The sequence below is a fragment of the Leucopleurus acutus genome (assembly GCF_964270905.1).
Source record: "Leucopleurus acutus genome assembly, chromosome: 13".
NCBI classification, from domain to species: Eukaryota; Metazoa; Chordata; class Mammalia; order Artiodactyla; family Delphinidae; genus Leucopleurus; species Leucopleurus acutus.
The window spans coordinates 65,887,495-65,907,828 of NC_139155.1; the positions used below are offsets into that span (position 1 = coordinate 65,887,495).

Genomic DNA, 20,334 nt, shown 5'->3' on the forward strand with positions numbered 1-20,334 from the left:
TCCTTACAGATGCAGGTAGATCTGCAGATTCTCTCTCCTTTTAGTCGTGAGGCTGGTAGACCACTGCCCACTAACCACACTGACAGATTTGCTCTAGGGAGAGGGTGAACCACATGTCCTGGATAAGGGGGCACGGCAGAGCTGACTCTGTGGGGGTCAGGAGGAGAAGCCTGTGTGCCTCCAGAGTTTTGTAGCCTCTGCCCACCTCTCTGGAATGGCCATCTCCTATGGAGGCCTTTCTCCAATGGGCAACCGGCAGAAATATTCACCTACAAGGAAGCTGACATCATCCAGCTGCTGACATACCTGACACCATCCTGTAAAGTTGGATGCGCGTCGCCCGGATTCTGATTTGTACTGTATGGCTGGCTAGGATTGTCTTGACATGAACAATTTTCTAGGGTCTTGATCAGCCAGGAACAATCTCTCTCGCTTCCTCCCAGTGAAGTGATCTCAGACAACTCCTGGAGTCCACGTCCCGCTGAATAGCAGGAAACGTGGGACAGCTGATACCCTGACAATATTCGCCTTAGAAATACAGGACCCACCCACATCCCACAAGGCCAGATGCCTGACTCTAGGCTTCCTTGTCTTTCCTCTGGGACCCTGTCTGCCATCTTCAAGACGGGCTCCAGGAAATCCAGGTAAGCCCCGCCCAGGACCAAGCTGAGCCCCTGTTAGGGTCCATGTCTCTTGGGGCCTCACCTGTAGACACACTACCCTTTCCTCACTCCGCGGGTTGGATGCTTGTACCCACTGTTTCAAACTATGTTGTTTGGGGGATGCATATCGAGGAAGGCTGGGGCAGGAATGTAAAGAAAGGCCATGGAATGATTAACCCTGGAGTCAGCAAACCAGCTAATCGGGGAGTGGGGTAGACAGATGTGCTTTGGGGGGTAGATTTCGTCTGGGGTTATGTGGTTTCTGTTTATTATTCCTCCTTAAATTGTGGGTGTGCATTTCACACATTCTTCTTCAGGAATGCTGCATTTCATAATCAAAGGAATTGTGCAAAATACGCTGAAAGAGACATGACTACTTTTCCTCTCCTTAGCTACATAGACCAGGACTCAGACATGGAGGACATTTTCATGAAAATCTGCAAGTGTAAGATGAAAACCTGCCCTTGAAGCCTTGCTGATGGTAGAAACAGGCACCTGGAACGTTTGAACAAAGAAAGTGGAAAGGAAAAGAGAGTCATCGTCGGGACAAAGACCGTCTCAGGCTGTTTGATGCAGCTGAGACCGTGCCCCCTCCCTGCCCCTCCAGCTCATCCAGGACACATGCAAACAGCACCTAGAGGGAAGGGGAGACGCCCCCACCCGGGATCCTTAGGAGGCTCTGAGAAGGAGAGAAGAGGAAGCCTTGACTGTCTCCTGAAGACGTCCCTGAGGGGAATGTCGTGTTTTCATTTCATCTCGGGAAGTGAGGTGAACCTAGAATTTTCATTCCCTAGGCCCCGAAAGGATCACTCTGTAATGGGTTGTGACAGGAGAGAGAAAAAATGAATGTGAATCTGTGAATTGATTACTTGATCCATCAGATGAAGTACATCCTTATAATGCAGTATTATTCGGCTGTAAGAAGGGGGAAGTAGTGAATATGCTTCCACAGGAATGAGCCTGGAAACATTAGGCTATGTGGGGGGATCCTGGCACAAAGGTCCGAGGGGGACAGGGAGTGACTGCAGGTGGATGACGTGTGTCTTGAGGGGCAGAAAGCATCTGGACTCTGGAGTGATCATGGATGGACTAACTTGTCAATACATTAAAAACCCTGATTATACACCTTAAATGATGACTGTGATTTCATGTGAACTCTGTCTAAAAGAAATGTATTAAGTCTTAGATGCTGATGAATGAAACCTATTCCCAGTGGTTCAGAAAATGAATGTTTTGTTTATGTGTGTGGGTGTGTTGAGTATGTATATTTATCGATGTTTATATATGGATACACATCCAAATACATACACACACACACACACACACACACACACATATATAGGCAGAGAGAGAAAATGAGAGATAAGCTGATATAATGAAAAGCGAAGATGGCAATAGTGAAAAATGATGGATCTGGGAAAAAGGTATGAAGCAGTTCTTTATGAAATCTTCAAATTCATTTAAGTTTGTAATTATTGGCTAATAAAATAATAACAAACAAGCAACAACTGAAAGCCTGTATTTAAGAGTGAAGGGGCTGGAGGGAGCTAAAGGGAGGTTTTGGTCTCACTTCCCCGTGACCTTGGACCACTGTGCCAAGTGTTACTACTTGAATCTGAGCTACAGTAATAAACGGCCTCGTCCTCAGCCTGGAGCCCAGAGATGGTCAGGGAGGCCGTGTTGCCAGACTTGGAGCCAGAGAAGCGATCAGGGATCCCTGAGGGTCGTTTATTGACATCATAAATCAAGGTTTTGGGGGCCGTGCCTGGGAGCTGTTGGTACCAGCTGACAGCATTATAATACCCGATGTCACTGCTGGTTCCAGCACAAGAGATGGTGACCATCTGTCCCAGATTCCCAGACACTGAGGGAGGCTGAGTCAGGCCAGACTGGGCCCAGGACCCTGGAAAGAGGAGAAACACACTCTAGTCAGTTCTGTCACCCAGAGGACAAAGACACAAATGATCAGTCAGATGTCCCTGGGGTCCCTTCCCTGGAGGCCTCACCTGTGTCCTGAGTGAGGAGGGTGACAAGGAGCAGAGCCCAGGCCATGGTGGAGACACCCCAGACGCTGCCTTCTGAGCCCCCAGCCCTCGCCCTACTCCCCCAGAACCCTCTTATCCTCTCCCCCCCAGAGGAGGGAGGGGCTTCCATGCAAATCTGCTTCCTGCACCTGCCTGTCCTCACCCCTTCTTCTCACCCCCTCAGACATGGTTTGTTCTAGATTCTTCTACATCCCTGGACAGCAGACAATCCTGGAGAATTAACTCCTTCACATGGTTTGTAAGGACAGAACGAGTCCATGACAGGATGTGGGAAAGGAATCCAGCCCGGGATTTCCTGTCTCTCCTGGTGTGAGAGTCATCATGGTTCCTGGGGGAGGAATCCCAGAAGGTCCCCTCTGTGCTCTTGGGACAAAGGAGAGGCCCTGAGCCCAGGCGGCTGAAAGATACATCTGCCCCACTTTCCAGGAGTCAGAGGCAGAGCTGGGGACAGTAACCCCTCAACTCCCTCTTTTTAAAAACATTTTATTGAAGGGACTTCCATGGCAGTCCAGTGGTTAACACTCTGTGCTTCCACTGCAGGGGGTGCAGGTTTGATCCCTGGTCGGGGAGCTCCAATCCTGCATGCCGCATAGTGCTGCGAAAAATGAAAAAAAGAAAAAAAAAGAAAGAAAAGAACAAAGAAACTGAACATTCTTATTGAAGTGTGCTTGATTTACAATGCTGTGTGAATTCCTGCTGTTCAATAAAGTGATTCAGTTATACTCTATATACATTTTTTCATATTCTTTTCCATTATGGTTTATCAGAGGATATTGAATAGAGTCCCCTGTGCTATACCATAGGTCCTTGATGTTTATCCATCTTATATATAATAGTTTGCATCTGCTGGTCCCAAGCTCCCAATCCATCCCTCCCCCACCCCAACTCCTTCTTATCCCCCTCAGTTTGGAGGGTCCTCACGTTCCCCTCCAGCCTCTGTCTCTGCAGTGCTCTGAGTCTGAGGCCCGAGCCTGAGCCCTGGGCCATTTATTAGCACTTTTTAAGATGATTTGTTGGGGTACAAATGCTTTGGGACATAAGAAGTGTTCCGTGGGGAGCCCCTCTTGAAACTTCATGCAGGACAGTGTAACCCTCAAGTACCTTCCCCAAATCCTGGCCCTTGCTGCCCCCTGGTGGCTGCAGACGGTGCCAACCAAGCCCCTGGGAGGCCGCTGAGTGGGGGCTGGAAATCCCTCTTGCATCGCCCTCCCCTCCTCCCTCCTTCCCCATCAAGCTCAGCACCAGGCCCCCGATCCCTTCCATCCCCTCTAACCTCATTTCCCTTTGTCCATTAACTCCCTCCACGATGGGATGTGTCACCTGCCACACCAGGTGGCCTGGACCCTCACCCCAGGACTATTTAGCCCGCCCCACCACAGCCTTGGTACCAGGTTATGCCTGTGAGGCAGCTCTTCATACCAAGTGACAGACATTTCAGGAGCCCAAGAGAGGTGACTCTATGGCCAATGGTGGGGAAAGCTAAAGGCTTGCCTTGGGGATTGAGGGAAAAGGAGAAAGATGTATGGGCGAAGCAATCAGTTTTGACTCATGACTATTGCTTAAGTGTGTTTTGAACATGTTTGTGCTTTTTTATTTTACACACTGGTTAAAATAATAATGTCTGTTATTAAAGATAAGACTTAGTCCCACAGTCTGCAAGTTGCAGACTCAGGAAAGCTGTTGTTGTGATTCAGACCAAGTCCTAAGACCTGATACCGAAGTTGCTGAGGACGGAGGAAAATGAGATGAGATGTCCCCGCTCAACAGCGAGACAGGAAAGGTGCAAATTCCTCCTTCCTCTGCTCGTGTTCTATCCAGACCCTCAAAGGACTGGATGCTTCTCAGTTCCTCCTTTGCTCCAAGCACTGAGGGTTGGCACACAGGGGAGCGGGCATGCCCTGGCCTAGCCAGGAAGGGGCAGGGGGGAGGATATCTTCTTCCCAAGAAGTTGTTCTGAAGCTGGTTCTGAGGGACACGGAGCACCTGGCCTTCTGATGAGTTCACCTCCCCACACACCTGATCTCCCCCTTCCACCACACACACACCTGGGAAGGGGCTTCCTGCCCTCTGCATCTGCAAGGCCCTTGACTGCAGGAGGCCTGAGTTTGAGTCTGGGATGGAAGGATGCTGCCCTCTACCTGAAGGCTCCTGCCTTTCCCTCTGAGCTCATTCATAGCTACCCCAAAAGGATTTTCTTTCTTTCTTTTTTTTTTCATGTGGACCATTTTTAAAGTCTTTATTGAATTTGTTACAATACTGCTTCTGTTTTATGTTTTGGTTTTTTGGCCACGAGGCATGTGGGATCTTAGCTCCCCAACCAGGGATCAAACCCACACCCCCTGCATTGGAAGGCAAAGTCTTAACCACTGTACCGCCAGGAGAGTCCCCCAAAAGGGTTTTCAAAAGTGGTGGTTCCCCCAAATCAGGACATACGGCCTTAGGAACGCAGACCAGCCATCCTGGATTCTCTCCAAGACCTTCCTTGTCAGCTTAATCTTGCAGCAGACTGGGGGACTAGGGGCTGTGTGGGGTGACTGAATTTCTTCATATCTCCAAAATAAATCACTGGTCAAGGAAAACATTTATGATGGAAAAGTTTACTCCCAAATATAGAAAAGTTGGGAATTCCCTGGCGGTCTAGTGCTCAGAACTCTGTGCTTCCACTGCAGGGGGCGTGGTTCGATCCCTGGGTGGCGGGGAACTAAGATCCCACGTGCCGTGTGGGGAGGCCAAAAAACAAAACAAAACCATAAAAAACAAGCTAAAACACCCCCAAAATATAGAAAATTATTTGACCATGGCCAGCGTTATCATTTTAGTGACCATCTTCTGGACATCTTGACATGCTTAAGTACAATGTTCAGGAAAAAGAATTACATGTATTCCAGGAGGTGGGGGGGGGGGGGTCCCTGTAACTTTCACTGCTTCTTCTACTCCAGGCCTAGTCTAGCCCCAGGAACATAGTAAACATTGTGAGCATTGCTTGAAGCAATGAAATGAATCAATGTTACTTTCATGTTTACTTGTACATGAATAGGACTATATCATACAATATAAGCAATCCTGTGACCTTTGTTTTCAAATATCTCCGACGTCATCTTTGCAGTGTGTCAACCTGAAATCAGCCCTTAAATCAGCCATCGAATCATGAAAATAACGTTCGGCAATCTTCAAAGGGATCCCCTTTCCATTTCAAGTCGCACAGATGCATCCTTGGCCCTCTCAGAGAATTAGTTACAACCTGCCACTTTAAAACAATGGTCTTCTTGTTTGGGTTTGGTTTTTCCTGGTTCCTCCTAAACTTATGAGCACTATCTCCTTGAGTGTTGCATCCGCAGCCTCTCAAGGACAAATGTTTGTTGACTGAGTCTGGACAAGAGGAAGGAGCGGGAGGCTGAGGCTCCAGCTGCAAAGTGAAAAAATTGAGGTTTTACCAGCCCTGTTCCAGGTAACAATCCCAGGCCCAGGGGGATCAACACAATTCCCCCATTTGTATGTACCTATGTATTCATTCATCCATCCAACCATGGGTGTAGCTGGACACCTTAAGCTCTGTTAGCTCACAGGCACGGGGCATGTGTGGGGGAATGGCAGGGCTGAGCCACGAAAGATAGCCATCACTACTGCCCTGCCTGTTGTTCTTGGCCACCACTACCTTCTGGTGGCCTGTGGTTAAAGATTTAGGGTCACCTGGACGACAAGGACACAGCCTCACACTTACTGGGCTTGAGTGAGGAAGCTGAATTCAAAGGACCCAAAGGAAGTCCCCCAGGCCAGCGTTAGTGACAGGGCTGGAGTTCCGCTTTGCTCTTAACCCCTCCAGGCAAGAATCCTCACCCACCTGGCTCTCACCATCTCTCCAGAAGCCCGACTTTCTCCCCTAGAGGGGCTGGGAGGAAGGAGGTGCCAAAACCGTCCTGGATTCCATGTCTCCAGTGCCCCCTGGTGGCCCGGACGCGACATCCCCAGGGTTGAGGGGCACCGCTTGCGAGGGTCCCGCCCCGCTCCGCCCCGCCCCGCCCCGCCCACACTTCCTTTTCCAGGCCCCTTCCTGACTTTGTCCGAAGGGGTCCGTTGGTCAAAAGAGGTGAACCCTGCACTCAGGACCAGCACAAGCTGAGGCCATCAGAGGGGCTGCGGAGGTCAGACGGAGGTGAAGAGACCAGACACAGCAACTGTTTGGCTTCTGAAAAACCAAATGGGGGGGTGGGGGGGTGGGAAGCACAATCTGGAGGGAGGACGATCTAGTCAAACCCTGGCTGGGGTCTCCGCTGCCCCAGGGGTCACATAAGTGGTAAAGTCGAGAGAGCAGGGGGCACTGGACTGGCCAAGGACGGGGACATCTTATCTACAAGAGGGAGGTGGGAGTGGGGCGAGGGCCCCGGAGCCGGCCCTGACACCCCACGCCCCGAAGAGAGGAAGGGGTTGTGGAAGAACAGGCCCAGAGGTGGGGGTGGGGGAGGAGTTGGAGGTGGGGGGTTCTAAGCCTCGACCCCTCCCTCCGGATCTCAAGAGCCCCTTCATCCCAGCCCACGCCCACCCCTCCCCACCGCCCCCACCTACCCCCACCCCATCCCCACCTCACCCCATTCTCCATCCTACCCCATTCCCCCATTCCCTTCCCCCATTCCACGATTCCTCCCTCCCCCACCTCACTTCTATTCCATCCCATCTCCTACCCCCACTTCACCCATCCCCCCATCTCCTCCCCATCCCCCCAACCCTACCTTTCCCCCATCCCACCCCTGACCCACCCCATCCCCACTCTCACCACCCGGTCGTCCAGTGGGCATGGCCACAGACGCCACCCCTCCCCCTCTCCGCACTCCCTCCCCGCCTACTAAATGGAACCCGTTCTAGACTGCCTGGAAGACCCCACTCGCGATCCCAGGATCTCGTGAGATTTGCCCCAGAGGGAAACAGAAAGCAGGATTGGTCGGGCCGCGTGGTTTCCGGGCGGGGCGCTGCTGAGTTCGCGGTTCTTTGTCTGCAGAGCCCAAGCGGGGGATCGTGTGGCGTGGCGCTGCGGCACGAAAGGTAAGTTCCCGTCCTGGTGCCCCCGCGTTCCCGTGGGGTGACCTTGAGCTAGTCCCCGGGGCCCCCTGCGGGCCCCCGCTCCTGTTCTCCACCCGAAGACGAGCTCTCACGACCTGGGGCTGGAGCGGAGGCCACAGGCGGTGGGGGGCCGCCTTGGGCCTACCCGGGCCACGTGCCCCGTGAAGAGGCCGCAGCGCCGCGTGGGAGACGTAATAATCTAGGGCACCCGGGTCTGCGGGGATGGCCAGAGCTCATTGGGCGCTGCTTTGCGCTGGAAATGGGGTTCCCTCGGGAGGTGCCAGGGTGTGGGGGCCAGAGAAAGGGGCAGAACTGGGGCTGCAGGACGGCGGTTAGTGCCCTTAGAGGAAGGTCCCTTTGACCCGAGCATCAGGTCTTTCCTTCGATTGTCTGCTGCTTCAGCCGATGAGAAATTTCTCGGGTTTGGAGATACGAAGAGATTCTCACTGAAACGGCAGGGTCGGGGCTCCGGTTTTCAGTTCGCCCAGCAGAGTTCTCACTGTGGCTTCATAACTACACGTGTGAACACACCATGTCTTTGTTTTTTGGAGAATTTGGGTTCTTGTTTTCTTGTTGTTTTTCTGCGGTGAGTTTTCTTTGCGGTATGTGGGCCTATCACTGTTGTGGCCTCTCCCGTTGCGGAGCACAGGCTCCGGACGCGCAGGCTCAACGGCCATGGCTCACGGGCCCAGCCGCTCCGCGGCATGTGGGCTCTTCCCGGACCGGGGCACGAACCCTGCCGATGTCCCCTACATCGGCAGGTGGACTCTCAACCACTGCGCCACGAGGGAAGCCCGAGAATTTGGGTTCTTATTCTCAGACTTGGGTGGAGACGGGTGACTGAGACGGTAGGAAACCAGGGAGACCAGGTGTCGGAGGACCTGAGGCCAGCGTGAGCTGGACCAGCACGGCGGAAGACATCTTCAGGTAAACTGGTCCCCTGCACCTCATCATGTCCCAGGATGTCCTGTTGCCCCCTCAGTGCTGTTAATCGTGGAGCTGCATGCAATCTGCATCCTGAAGCCCTCACAGCGGGAGGAGGATGAGCAGCCTTTATTTTTCCAAGTCATTTTGCCAAGAGAGCTTTCATCCTGCTGCCTTCTTAGAAGAAGCAGCTGCAATGTGTTGGGGTCCCATTCCCGAAGCCACGGTTACGTTCAGAACCTGTGCTTGGGGCGAAGGAGCAGGGCTGGCATCAGCCCCCAGAGACTTGAGTCCTGTGTGGTGTTGGTCAGGGGCAGGGTGGGTGAGCCCAGGGAGGTTTTGGTCTCCCTAAGCGGTGGGCTGGGACCCCTGGGCCTAGGGGCGGTCCCGGAAAGAAAGCACCCAGAGGGCACAACGAGTCCTCCAGCTGCAGCCCAAGGAGGCCAGGGAGGCGGACCTGGAGCTGGAGGATGGAGAGGGACCCCAGGAGCGAGGACGAGCTTGTGCACTGGGGGTGCTGGGCAGCACATGGGTGCTGTTGATACCAGCACACCGGGCTGTAACCCCCAGTATCACTGCTGCCTCCAGAGCAGGAAATGTGGCCTCTCTGTCCCAGAGCCACAGCCCTGTATTAAATACAGACACTGAGTGGTTGTCAGGACAGACTGGGCTCGGGACCCATAGAGGAGCAGGATGTACAAAGGGGAGAGGTCAAGGTCATCACTCCAGAGATGTTCAGGGTGGAGGGAGAAAAGGGCGTCCGCCCTGGGCTGCCAGACGGTCCCCTCCTTAGTGCCTCTCACCTGTGCAGACAGACCATGAGCAGACCCCAGGCCATGGCGGAGACCCCCACGAGCACTTCTGCAGCCATGGCGCCAGGCTGGGCTCCCCACACCTTTCTTAGCCCCTGCCTCACGTGTGGGAGGGACCTCTGTGCACAGCTGCTTCCCAAATCCTTCAGGCGACACCATATCAGCGAATCTGCTTCCTTCGTCCTGCCGAGGGCAAGCAGTGCTGGGAGGTTTCCTGGAGCCTGAGCTCCCGGGGTACGGCTGCTGAGCCGAGGTACCAGTGAGTGCAGGCCTTTCTGGATTTCTCCCCGATATATCGCCCCTCCCCCCATCGTCCTGGAAGACCTGGCAGGACCCACAGAGCTGCTGAGTGCCTAGACTGTGGTGGGTGATGTCCCCGGAATGGAGGCTCCTGTCCTCCGCTCTCGTCCCCGACCTTGTCCACTGTCCACGAACAGAGTGGGCTGTTCCCATCCACAGGCGACTTCCCCGGGCACACTCCCACTGGGCTGGCACGTTGATGGCTTAGCGAGCCCTGGACCAGGAGCCAGGGGCCTTGTTCCCCTGTCACCCTCTCGTGGCTGGCTCTGTGACACAGGTGCAAAGGACTCGCCCTTTTGAGCCTCAGCCACTGCACAGGGAAAAGAAAAAGCAATTTAAGGCCCCTGCCGACATTTCAGATCTTGAGGGAGAAGCCGAGGCTAGGAGAGTGAAACGCTTTGGTGATTTAAGCTCTACCAAACACGAGGAATTGTTGACTGACTCGTCATTCTGATTCAGAATCCAGCTTCAGGCTCCTTGTCCCCATCTCCTGGAGAAGCTTCAATGAAGGGCATGGTTGTGACAAAAAAATGAAGATGTCCCAGAGGCGGTGATGCCAGCAAACATCTTCACAGTAAAGGAACTTGGAGACAATGTCAGGCCCTGAAAACACAAAGGGTGAAATGTTGGAAGCAGATCCAGGCTTAGAAAGCAGAGTGACACCGCAATGAGAAGCCCACGCACCACAACGAAAAGTAGCCCCCGCTCGATGCACCTAGAGAAAGCCCGCATGCAGCAGCGAAAACCCAATGCAGCCAAAAGTAAATAAAAAAATTAAAAAAAAAAAAAAAAGACAGAGTGATAAGTTGTCCAGGCTTAGGAAGGACACTCAGCCCCGACTGCAAGTTATGTGATGAGAAGCAGGGAAGCAGTGTTGAGAGGATTCTTGATGAGTTTTTCGCAAAGAAACAAAACACTTTTTCTCAGTGCTTAAAATCACAGTGTACTAAAAAAAATAGCTTTACTGGGCTTCCCTGGTGGCGCAGTGGTTGAGAGTCCGCCTGCCGATGCAGGGGACACGGGTTCGTGCCCGGGTCCAGGAGGATCCCACATGCTGCGGAGCGGCTGGGCCCGTGAGCCATGGCCGCTGAGCCTGCGCGTCCGGAGCCTGTGCTCTGCAACGGGAGAGGCCACAACAGTGAGAGGCCCGCGTATTGCAAAAAAAAAAAAAAAAATAGCTTTACTCTTTTTACTTTTCTAAACATTACAGTGGATCGTGTTAAGAGGGTTCTTAACGTTTTCAAAAAATATGTAACAGCTGCAGGAAAAGTCGTATTTTGCCTTAGATTATGAAGGTTGGCTTTGCAGTTTCAGCATGCATGGTCGCCTTGGTGGCCCTGCCTCACCGTGCAGGCCACGTCCGCCTGTCATTATTTTTTCGACTTGCTTGTTTTTCATTTGTCTGCTTAGTTGAATGCAAGGTCCGTGCCTCAGAGACACCCTGCGTGGAAGACCATGACATTTTCTTTCTTCCAGTCTTACTGAGATAGAATTGACATACAACCCTGTATAAGTTTAAAGGGTGCAGCATCATGAGTTGACTTAACATGCATCATCTCATATGGATACAAAATTATACAGAAAACACGTTTTCCCCTGTGATGAGAACTCTTCGGATTTACTCTCTCAATGACTTTCATACGTAACCTACAACAGTGTCAGTTATACTTACCCTGTTGTACCTCATCTCCCTAGTATGTACTTCTAACTAGAAGACGACCATGACATTTTCACTGGGCTGTTCCTCCCCGTCACCCAGAACAGCAGTGGATGGTCTGCTCCAGGCACGCTGTAAATGTTTTGAGTAAATCGAGGGTTGCCGATAGAGGGGGAGTCTGGGTGTGGGGGCGAGGGGACCAGCTGGGCGGGAGACCTCCCTGTGAGCGCGTCCCCTCTGCCTGGTGCCTCCTGCCAGCCCTCAGCACAGGGTGGGCTGTCCCCTCAAAGGTGGAGCCAGTGCTCCCCTAGTCCTGAGGCTCACTGACCCTCCTCCAGTGGAAAGAAGTCCAGTGCAAAGGGCCGGACAGCCTAACGCACCTGGTGTCACTCTGAGCCACAGTAACCTTATGGCTTGGTGTTGGAGAGTCGGGGTCAGTTGGATGACAGGGATGAACACCAGACCCCTCTTCTCTCCTCCTCTGTCCAAAAGCACAGTTCCCACCATCTCAGGCAATACCGAGGTTGACCGTGCAAAGTCCTGAGAAGCATCCTCTCCGGGGCCAAAGGCCAAGACTGGGGCCTCCCCTTCTCTCTGAACCTCTCTCATCTTCGTGTCTAGGGTCAGTGCTCCCTCTCTGTCCCTTGGAGTTGGCAGTGGGGACAGCCAGTGGCACCTCCCCCAGGCCAAGGCAAACAGAGCCAGATCCTGGGGACACTCCCAGTCCCCAAGTGCCCTTAGTGGTCCCAGACATGGCTTCAGCATATAAGGGACACATTTGAGAGCCAGGAAACCAGGCCCCCGGCTCTGCTGCCATTTCCCTCCTCCGCCCTTGTCCTGGGCCATCCCCCGCCCAACCAGCCTGGAGTGGGCCCTCAGCCTCCCGCACCCCTACTTGCCTCTAGAAGCACTTCCCTCAGGATTAACTGGCTGGACCCAGGGTGACCTGGATGTCCGACGTGTCCTCACTGGGGAGGAAGAAGTGGGGAGACTTGCTTGTTTCGGTCTAGATGTCATTGGATGTGAAGTGGAACCACATCTTGCCAAGTGCAAGAAGAGGCAGAGAGGGCTGACAGAGACCTTCGATTTTTCAAAAGGCCCAGAGGGCAAAATGTTCCAGGGCAAGAAGAGATCTGACTGCAGAGGGAAAGGAGACGTACCAGATCCGGGGTGGGATCTTGTTTGCTCGAGGCTGGGTCAAGAGAGCCGAAGGAGGAGAAACCACCATCGGCCTGGCACCCAGGGCGTCTGTCAGCCTGGCGCCTCTGAAGACCAGCAGGGTTGGGGTCTTCCTCTGGAAGCCAGGAAGGGTCATCTTCCAGCATTTCTGGTGCTGCTTTGAATGCAGAAAAGTAGCTGGCCTTTTCTTTACCTTCTTCTACACTCGTTATGTCAGAAGAATTGGGGAGAAATCCGTGATTTCTGTTGATGCCAGTGGAAGGATGTCCGGTCCCTCACCCTCCCCGCATCGTGGCCACACCCCAGGCTCTGGGAGAGGTGGGCTGACTTGCCAGGGATGCAGAAAGAGGGGGCTGCGCCGTCAGCACAGGCCAGGAGCAGGAACCTGGGGACACAAATGCATTCTAAAGACCCCAGGAAGGCCCTGGGGGCAGATGCTTTGCGTTCCCAGTAGAAATTCTGTGACTGGAGACGGGAAGGGGGACAGGACACCCCCCCACCATGAGCTCAGAGACTGCTCTGGCCTGTGCAGCATGAGAACAGGTGACCAGGATGTGGTAGAAACGTCCCCCCAATTGACTCATGCCTGGGCCTTGGGAGTCGTCCTGGGCCAGTCCTGACACTGGGCAGGAAGGACAGGTCTTCCTGCAGCTGTGCCCCTGGTCCTTCTGCCTCTGGACAAACAGGCTCTGCATGGAGGTGGAGGTGGACAGAGGAGGGTCCCCTGCCTCGCTGGGGAAGAATGTTCGGCTTATACTTCCCATTTTTACATCATTCGAAGGCAGTGGTTCCTCCTGCCTCCTTGGATCTCCTGGATGCTGGGTTCCCATGGAAACATCCCAGGCTTGGACGTCTGCCATTTCCTGTTTCCCCGAGGTCCACGTGAAGTCAGTCATCTCTTCCTAACGCTCTGTGGGGCAGATCCATCCACACCCCTCCCCAAGCAGGTCTTCTGGTTACTCCCTGAGTGGAGCATGGCAGTGTCCACCCCTGGCCAAGTCCCCGGCTCACCAGGCTGAAAAGGAAACTAACTGAATTTCAGCTTTTCTCTGAAGGTTATTTGCGGCGCTGGATGACAAGTGCGAGCACCACTCGGTGGCTGCTCCAGAATCGGGAACGTTCTGCTTAACTTACTAATCTCGGCTTCCTGCAGCTGATCATCCAGGTGATGGTCTGGGAGTTGAGTGTCCACAGAGCACATTCTAGCTTAACCCTGTTTTAGGCAAACAGCTGATAGGGACGGTAGAAATTTGGAGAAAGCAGTCTCTGGGAAATTACCAAACCAGAGAGCATCCTTCAGAGAATGCTGCCACCTCGCCCCCAGAATAGAATTGTCGGGGCGTCAAAATGCAGGGGGTGGAGAGGTTCCGTCAGCCTGTATTCTGAAACCTCAACAGAACCAACGTGTGAGCCAGCCCAGCAGGGGCATCGCCCCCAAACCCTTCAATACCGAACAGAATTTCACGTCCCCTGAGGAGAAGTTCGGTGTTAGAGTAGCTGTGCTTAACGCAGAGCAAGAGAAAAGCTGAATTTTGTTTGTGGGCCTAATGGCGCTCTCGCATCAGAAACCCTGTAAGTGAAAGCCTTAGGGGAGGGGTCGGGGGGCTTTTTGAAGCCGCTTTGCATTACTTGTTTCCTAGGATTGAGGAAATGTTAAGTTATCCACAAACACTGGGAAGGGGCCTTTGAAGGTCATGATGAGGGTTGAAGCTGCTGGACAGAGCCTGGGCTGGGATGTGGAAGAGGACGCCTGAGCCTCAGGGCAAGTCCTCTTCTGGTTGCAGCCCTTCGCTGACACCGATATGTGTGCTTGGCCCACGTTTATTTCCCTCCCTGCCTCCAAGAGCCCAAAGAGCCCACAGCCCTGACCCCCTCAGTGGCTTTCAGGCTGAATAAGGTGTGTCCCAGGTTTGGCCACCAGCACAGTTCCGGCCTCTCCCAGCCCACATGCCTACATTTCATCTTGTCAAGCCAATTTGCATATCCCGGCTTCTGGGAGGAAACACCCTTTGCTCCAGGGACAGAGGGAGGAAGATTGAGTCTTGGGTTTGCCTTGGCTTTAAGGGATCCACCAGGTCCCCCCGTAGCCACTCCTGCTGGCAATTTCTCAGGCCCATCCTGACAAAGGTCTCTGAATTCCTCCAAACAGAACACACGTTACCTCGTCTTGGGTAATTTCCTTGGTCTCATTACAAACGCCCAGCCCCTCCCTCTTCCCAGCCAGCTCCTAGTTGTCATTTTGACCTGACCTCCTTTGGGGAAGCCTTAAGCCTCAAAATCTGGAGGACCCGCCATCCCTCAGTGTTACCTCTGTTCCCCCATGAACGGGCACACATTTTGCAGTTGTAGGTTACGTATAAGTGACTGTGTGGTTCTCAGGAATTGTGTTACATTTCTTTTTCCTTTGGGGTGACACCACTAGGTCTGCACAAAGCTGGCTTAACTCAGACATTGGGATGGTTTTGATGTGGCCCATGCTGCTCGAACAAATATGCTTGCAGGTTGGTTTCCTTCTTTTATCTTTCGCTTTCACGAGTGGACAGAGGATCCCATCAGTTGTGTGTAAGGAGAAAGTCAGATCAGCGCTAGCTGGATGGATTTCCAGTACGAAGATTCCGCTTTCCGTTTGAAATGGAAATTTCAGCTGGGGTCTGAGGCGTGTGGCCAGGAAGGCCTCTCGTGGCCCCTCAGGAGCCAGAGGAGGGGCTCAGAGGCCGAGCACGTTGCTCCGTGCGCCACACCCGCCCTGGCATCTGGGGCCTCGGGCCCTGACCGCCGCCCCAGCCAGGGTCTCCGCAGGACAGGCCATGCAGGCCAAGGTCCTGTAGAGAGTTTTTCTTCGCCTGCTGCACGCGTTTGCAGTAGCAGGCTTTGCTTTTGCTTCTATGTGAAGTTTTGCCTTAATCCCAAACGTTTTGATTTCTGCTCTGCTTATGCCACTCATAGACAGTTACAGTATTTCTTAACCAAATAGATATTTTTTCTTTTTTTGATGTAAGACATCGAATTAGTTGGAATTTTTGGATGACATGTTACATATTTGGTTTGTGACTAGTAATTATAGTTCATATCATTTATGGTTTTGTGATTTTTACTAGTTTAAAGGGCTTTTTTGGTTTGTTTTCATTTTAGAAATGAAAAGGTTTTTTTTGTATTCCATGGAATAAAAAAAAATTCCATAATAATAATACTCATAGGTACATCTTGGAATCAGTTTTTTTTTTTTTTCTTAATCTCTAACATCACATGCTATCAAATACTGTCATGCTGCTTTATGGTTTCTGATTTAAAGATTTTTAAATGGGGTAATGGTACCCACTGTGTGGTACTCCTCCACCTTTCCCATCTGGGTTATTTGTTGGAGTTTAGGAAGAGACCATGTTGGGCTAAACTCCTTATTCCTGTTGTTTTCAGTCCTTGAGTGATAATCAGAAGCTTTTCTCCGGAGAGGGTGGGGTCAGCTGTCAGGCTTCTAGGTACCCACCTTTCAGAGGGGCTGGGATTAAATGCAGCATGGGTGGATATGGGATAGGGCAAGAGGTCACCTCGTCCCCTCATTGGGGCTGGCGCCAGCAGGGCCAGAGCTGTGGCTTTGTGACCAGAGGGGTGTCTTTGGCCCTGCGTTGGGTCCCCTAGAGGGTGGAGGGATGGCAGGGTCTCCGGTCCTTGGCCGGAGAAGGACCCACCCCTTGCTCTCTGGTGTCCCTCCAGTACTCACTCTTGAGCAGATTCTTCAGGGTGGGCATCCGGGCCCCGCCGAAACTCCTGGAACTGGCCGTCCAGAGCCTGCTGAGGGATGAGGCCTTGGCCATCGCCGCTCTGGAGGAGCTGCCCGCTGAGCTCTTCCCACCCCTGTTCTCCGCGGCCTTTGCCGGGATGCACAGCCAGGCCGTGAAGGCGATGGTGCAGGCCTGGCCCTTCCCCTGCCTCCCTCTGGGGTCCCTGATGAAGGAGCACAAGCCTTACCTGGAGACCTTCCAAGCTGCAATCGACGGCCTGGACGTCCTGCTTGCCCAGGAGGTCCGCCCCAGGTGAGGGCGCCCCAGCAGGCGGGTGGGGCCTGGGGGTCTGAGCAAGATGCAGCTGGCATCGGGGGGGGGGGTGTGCGGGGCACGGGGAGGCCTTGGGGCCGTGGCTGGGCCACTCTGGGAATAGGCTTTCGGGCGTGCAGGGCTACTTAAGGTGCAGAGGTGACAAAAGGCACGTGGGCTCACCCCCTCCTCGTGGCGCTTAAAGTGGGGACCAGGAGGGGCCCCGGAAGCTCGAGGAGCAGCTGGTGTCTGGGGTGTAGCACCCTTGCCTGGGTTCTGAGCCGTGCGGTCCTGGTCCCCGTGGGTCTCCGCACAGCTCAGTGTGTCTCCCGTTGTCCCGCAGGCGGTGGAAGCTGCAGGTGCTGGATTTGCGCCGGAACGCCCACCAGGACTTCTGGACCGTGTGTTCCGGCACCAGGGCTGGTGTGTGCTCACTGCTGGAGCCTGAGGTGGCCCGGCCCGTGAGGAAGAGGCGCCGGGTGGAAGGTGCAAGGGCGTGGTCGAAGCAGACCTCGGCCCCCGTGGAGGTGCTCATAGACCTGTGCCTCAAGGAGGGCACCCCCGATGCGTCCCTAAGCTACCTCCTGAAGAAGGTGAAGCAGAGGAGGGGCTCACTCCGCCTGTGCTGTCAGAAGCTGAGGGTCTTCTCCATGCCGATGCAGAACATCAGGAAGATCCTGAAGCTGGTGCAGCTCGCCTCTGTCCAGGACCTGGAGGTGAACTGCACCTGGAAGCTGGCCACCCTGGGCAGGTTCGCGCCGCACCTGGGCCAGATGGTCAACCTGCACCGGCTGCTCCTCTCGCACATCCACATGACACCGCACGCCGCCCCCGGCATGGAGGAGCGTTGCGTCAGCCAGCTCACCTGCCAGTTTTCCAGCCTGCAGCACCTGCAGGAGCTCTACCTGGATTCCATCTCCTTCCTTGAGGGCCGCCTGGACCAGGTGCTCAGGTGAGGCGTGGCGCTGTCTCTCTGCAGACCAGGGCAGGCCTCTCTCGTTTCGTTATCCGTGGAGTGTCTGTCTACTGTCTGCCTGCCATGGATGGTGCCAGGGTGCACGGGCCACTCAGAGGTCCACACGATGCCGCCAGTCCGTCCCCCGGCATCTTGTCACATAGCCTCCCAGGTTAGGGTCAGAGGTGTGGCTTCAGTTAGATGCCTGTCAAAGGGGGCTCTTTGCTGGGAATCTGCATCGTGGGGGCTTTGGGCCAGGTGAGGGTGGCTTTGGGAATTCTTCCTGAGAGAGTGATGTCTAAGCTGAGATGATGGAAAATAACTAAGCAGGAGGACATTAACCAGGGGAAAGCCCATCCAACGTGAGGTTTCAAATCGGAAGCTCTGTGCTGAGCAGCTGGTCCACGTGAGCCTGTCCCTCCCACCTATCCCACTTTCCTGTCTGTCCCGGGTTGCTTTAGGCTCCAGGCGAGGTGTGATGTGGGAAATGGGTGATTCTGGAAATGACGGGGAGGGAGCAGGAGTGAAGAGTTGTGGCGTCCATCAGGACGTTAGCAGTTATTGCTCCTAAATAGTCCAGAGAAGAGAAACAAAAAGTCAAATGAGTATCATTATTGAAGTGGCTCCAATCTCGAGTCCAAATTACAACTATTGTTTGCTTCTAAGGCTTCTGATTATATAGGAATTCTTCAGTAACAGATGATTTCTTCTAGAAATGTGTTCTTCATTCTTAAAATAGAATCATAGCTTTACCTGGAACACAATGATGAAAGAGGAGAGAATGCAGCCCGATTTATTTGTGTGAAAGAGTTGGATTGATTTCCTTTCTGGCGACTGCAAACTCAAAGCATTAAGAATAAACGTGTTCATGACACAAGGACAACGACAAACAAAAGAGTTGTGGAAAGTGAGGGATGGTTTGTGGCTGATACAGCGACCAGAGTTAGCCCCTGCCGGCTGGACCCCTGTGCATGTTGCCAGACCTTGCCAGGCTTAGCCCTTTAAGCACAGATCCCAGTACTCTCACTGGGAACAGAGAAACAGGTGATGGGGTCCAGGAGGCGGCAGGAAGGAAGCCCGAGTTAAAAGCAGTTTAGGTCATGTCTCCCAATTGCTGATCCCCTCTCTCACTTGGGACATGGGGTCAGGCTCCCCGGTGGGCACCTGCCATTGTTACCTTACCTGTGCTCACAACACCTGGCAGGGGTATGTCATCCCCCACTTGACGGGTGAGCACAGGGAGCACTTGAGGATTCCTTCCCTCGACCCCGTCACACGGCAGATAAGGGATGGGGAAGGACCCCGCTCAACCTTGGGCTGACCTGGCACCTCTCCTTTGACCATGCAGCCTCCTCCGGAAGACTGGGATATGGTGAAATGGGCCTCTCTTCCCTTGAGGCCTGGGCCACCCCACATCCCTCCGCCCACCACCTCCATCCTCCCAGGACTGACTGCTCTGTCTCTCTCCAGGTGTCTGAAGAACCCCCTGGAGACCTTGTCGATTACCAAGTGCCTGATTTCAGAGGCAGACCTGATGCATCTGTCGCAGTGGCCGAGCGTCAGCCGGCTGAAGGATCTGAGCCTTAGCGGGGTCAACCTGACCGGCATAAGCTCCAAGCCCCTCTGGGTCCTGATCGAGAAGGCCTCGGCCACCCTCCAGGACCTGGACCTGGACGAGTGTGGCATCATGGACTCCCAGTTCAGCGCCCTCCTGCCCGCCCTGAGCCACTGCTCCCAGCTCACCACCTTCAGCTTCTGCGGCAACCCCATCTCGATGGCTGTGCTGGAGAGCCTGCTGCGCCACACCGTGGGGCTGAGCAAGCTGAGCCTCGTGCTGTACCCCGCGCCCTTGGAGAGCTACGAGGACGTGCACGGCACCGTCCACCTGGGCCGCCTGGCGCACCTGCACGCCCGGCTCAAGCAGGTGCTGCAGGAGTTGGGGCTTCCCAGTATGGTCTGGTTCAGTGGCGACCCCTGTCCGCACTGTGGCGACAGGACCTTCTACAACCCAGAGCCCATCCTGTGCCCCTGTTACATGGCCGCCTAGCCCAGCAAACGAGCCGCAGGCTTTGTCGCGGGCACGCGGACACTGCCGCTCAGACGTCAGCGCATCTCGAAGAAACACAAGTTATAGTTTCAGACAATTGTTCATTGTTAGCGGGAAAAGGAAAGGTGATTCAGAGCTGGGCGGGGGGGATGGTGACTTGGGGAGTTGATGGGATCTTCGGGGAGATGCATCTTGTAGAGTTAGAAATGTGAATCTAAATTTCTAGAAGGGGATTCAGGCTTGAGAAGTAGATGGGGGCGTTACCCCTACGTAGATAGTTATAAAGAAATGGTCAGAAATAAAGGGAACCTCAGTGTCATTCACCTGGTGTTCGCTGTGATCTGTGACCGTGATTCTCCCTCAGTAAATTAAACCTCAGTAATCTCCTGTTAGTGATTAAGTAAGAAGCCAGCATGTGTGAGGCCCAGGCAGCCTAGGCTGGACGAGGTTCGGCCCCAAGAGTTAACAGCACCATTTCTCCCTCCCTTTGGTCTTGTTTCTGGATCACCTGTTAGGTCCTCACTTACTTCTGTGGCTGTTCAGTCTATCATTGCACACAAGGTGCGTCCTCAGGGCCTGGAATGTACTAAGTGTCCAATAGTGAGCACCATTGGAGGGAACATTCTTCCAAGGGACCCTCGCTGCCAGCTCCACCCAGGCCCTGGAC

The 20,334-nt window shown here is 53.8% G+C and overlaps 1 protein-coding gene across 1 annotated transcript; it reads left to right on the top strand.

Annotated features, from left to right (window-relative positions):
• Positions 1-4,166: 4,166 nt before the first annotated feature.
• Positions 4,167-19,667, top strand: LOC309970982 (melanoma antigen preferentially expressed in tumors-like; the record flags this gene model as incomplete). The annotated part of the gene is made up of 6 exons (XM_082853741.1): positions 4,167-4,176; positions 7,701-7,744; positions 7,843-7,953; positions 16,346-16,665; positions 17,009-17,617; positions 19,091-19,667. The coding sequence occupies 6 exons, from the start codon at positions 4,167-4,169 to the stop codon at positions 19,665-19,667; spliced, it is 1,671 nt and encodes a 556-aa protein (XP_082709867.1).
• Between the last annotated feature and the right edge of the window lie 667 nt (positions 19,668-20,334).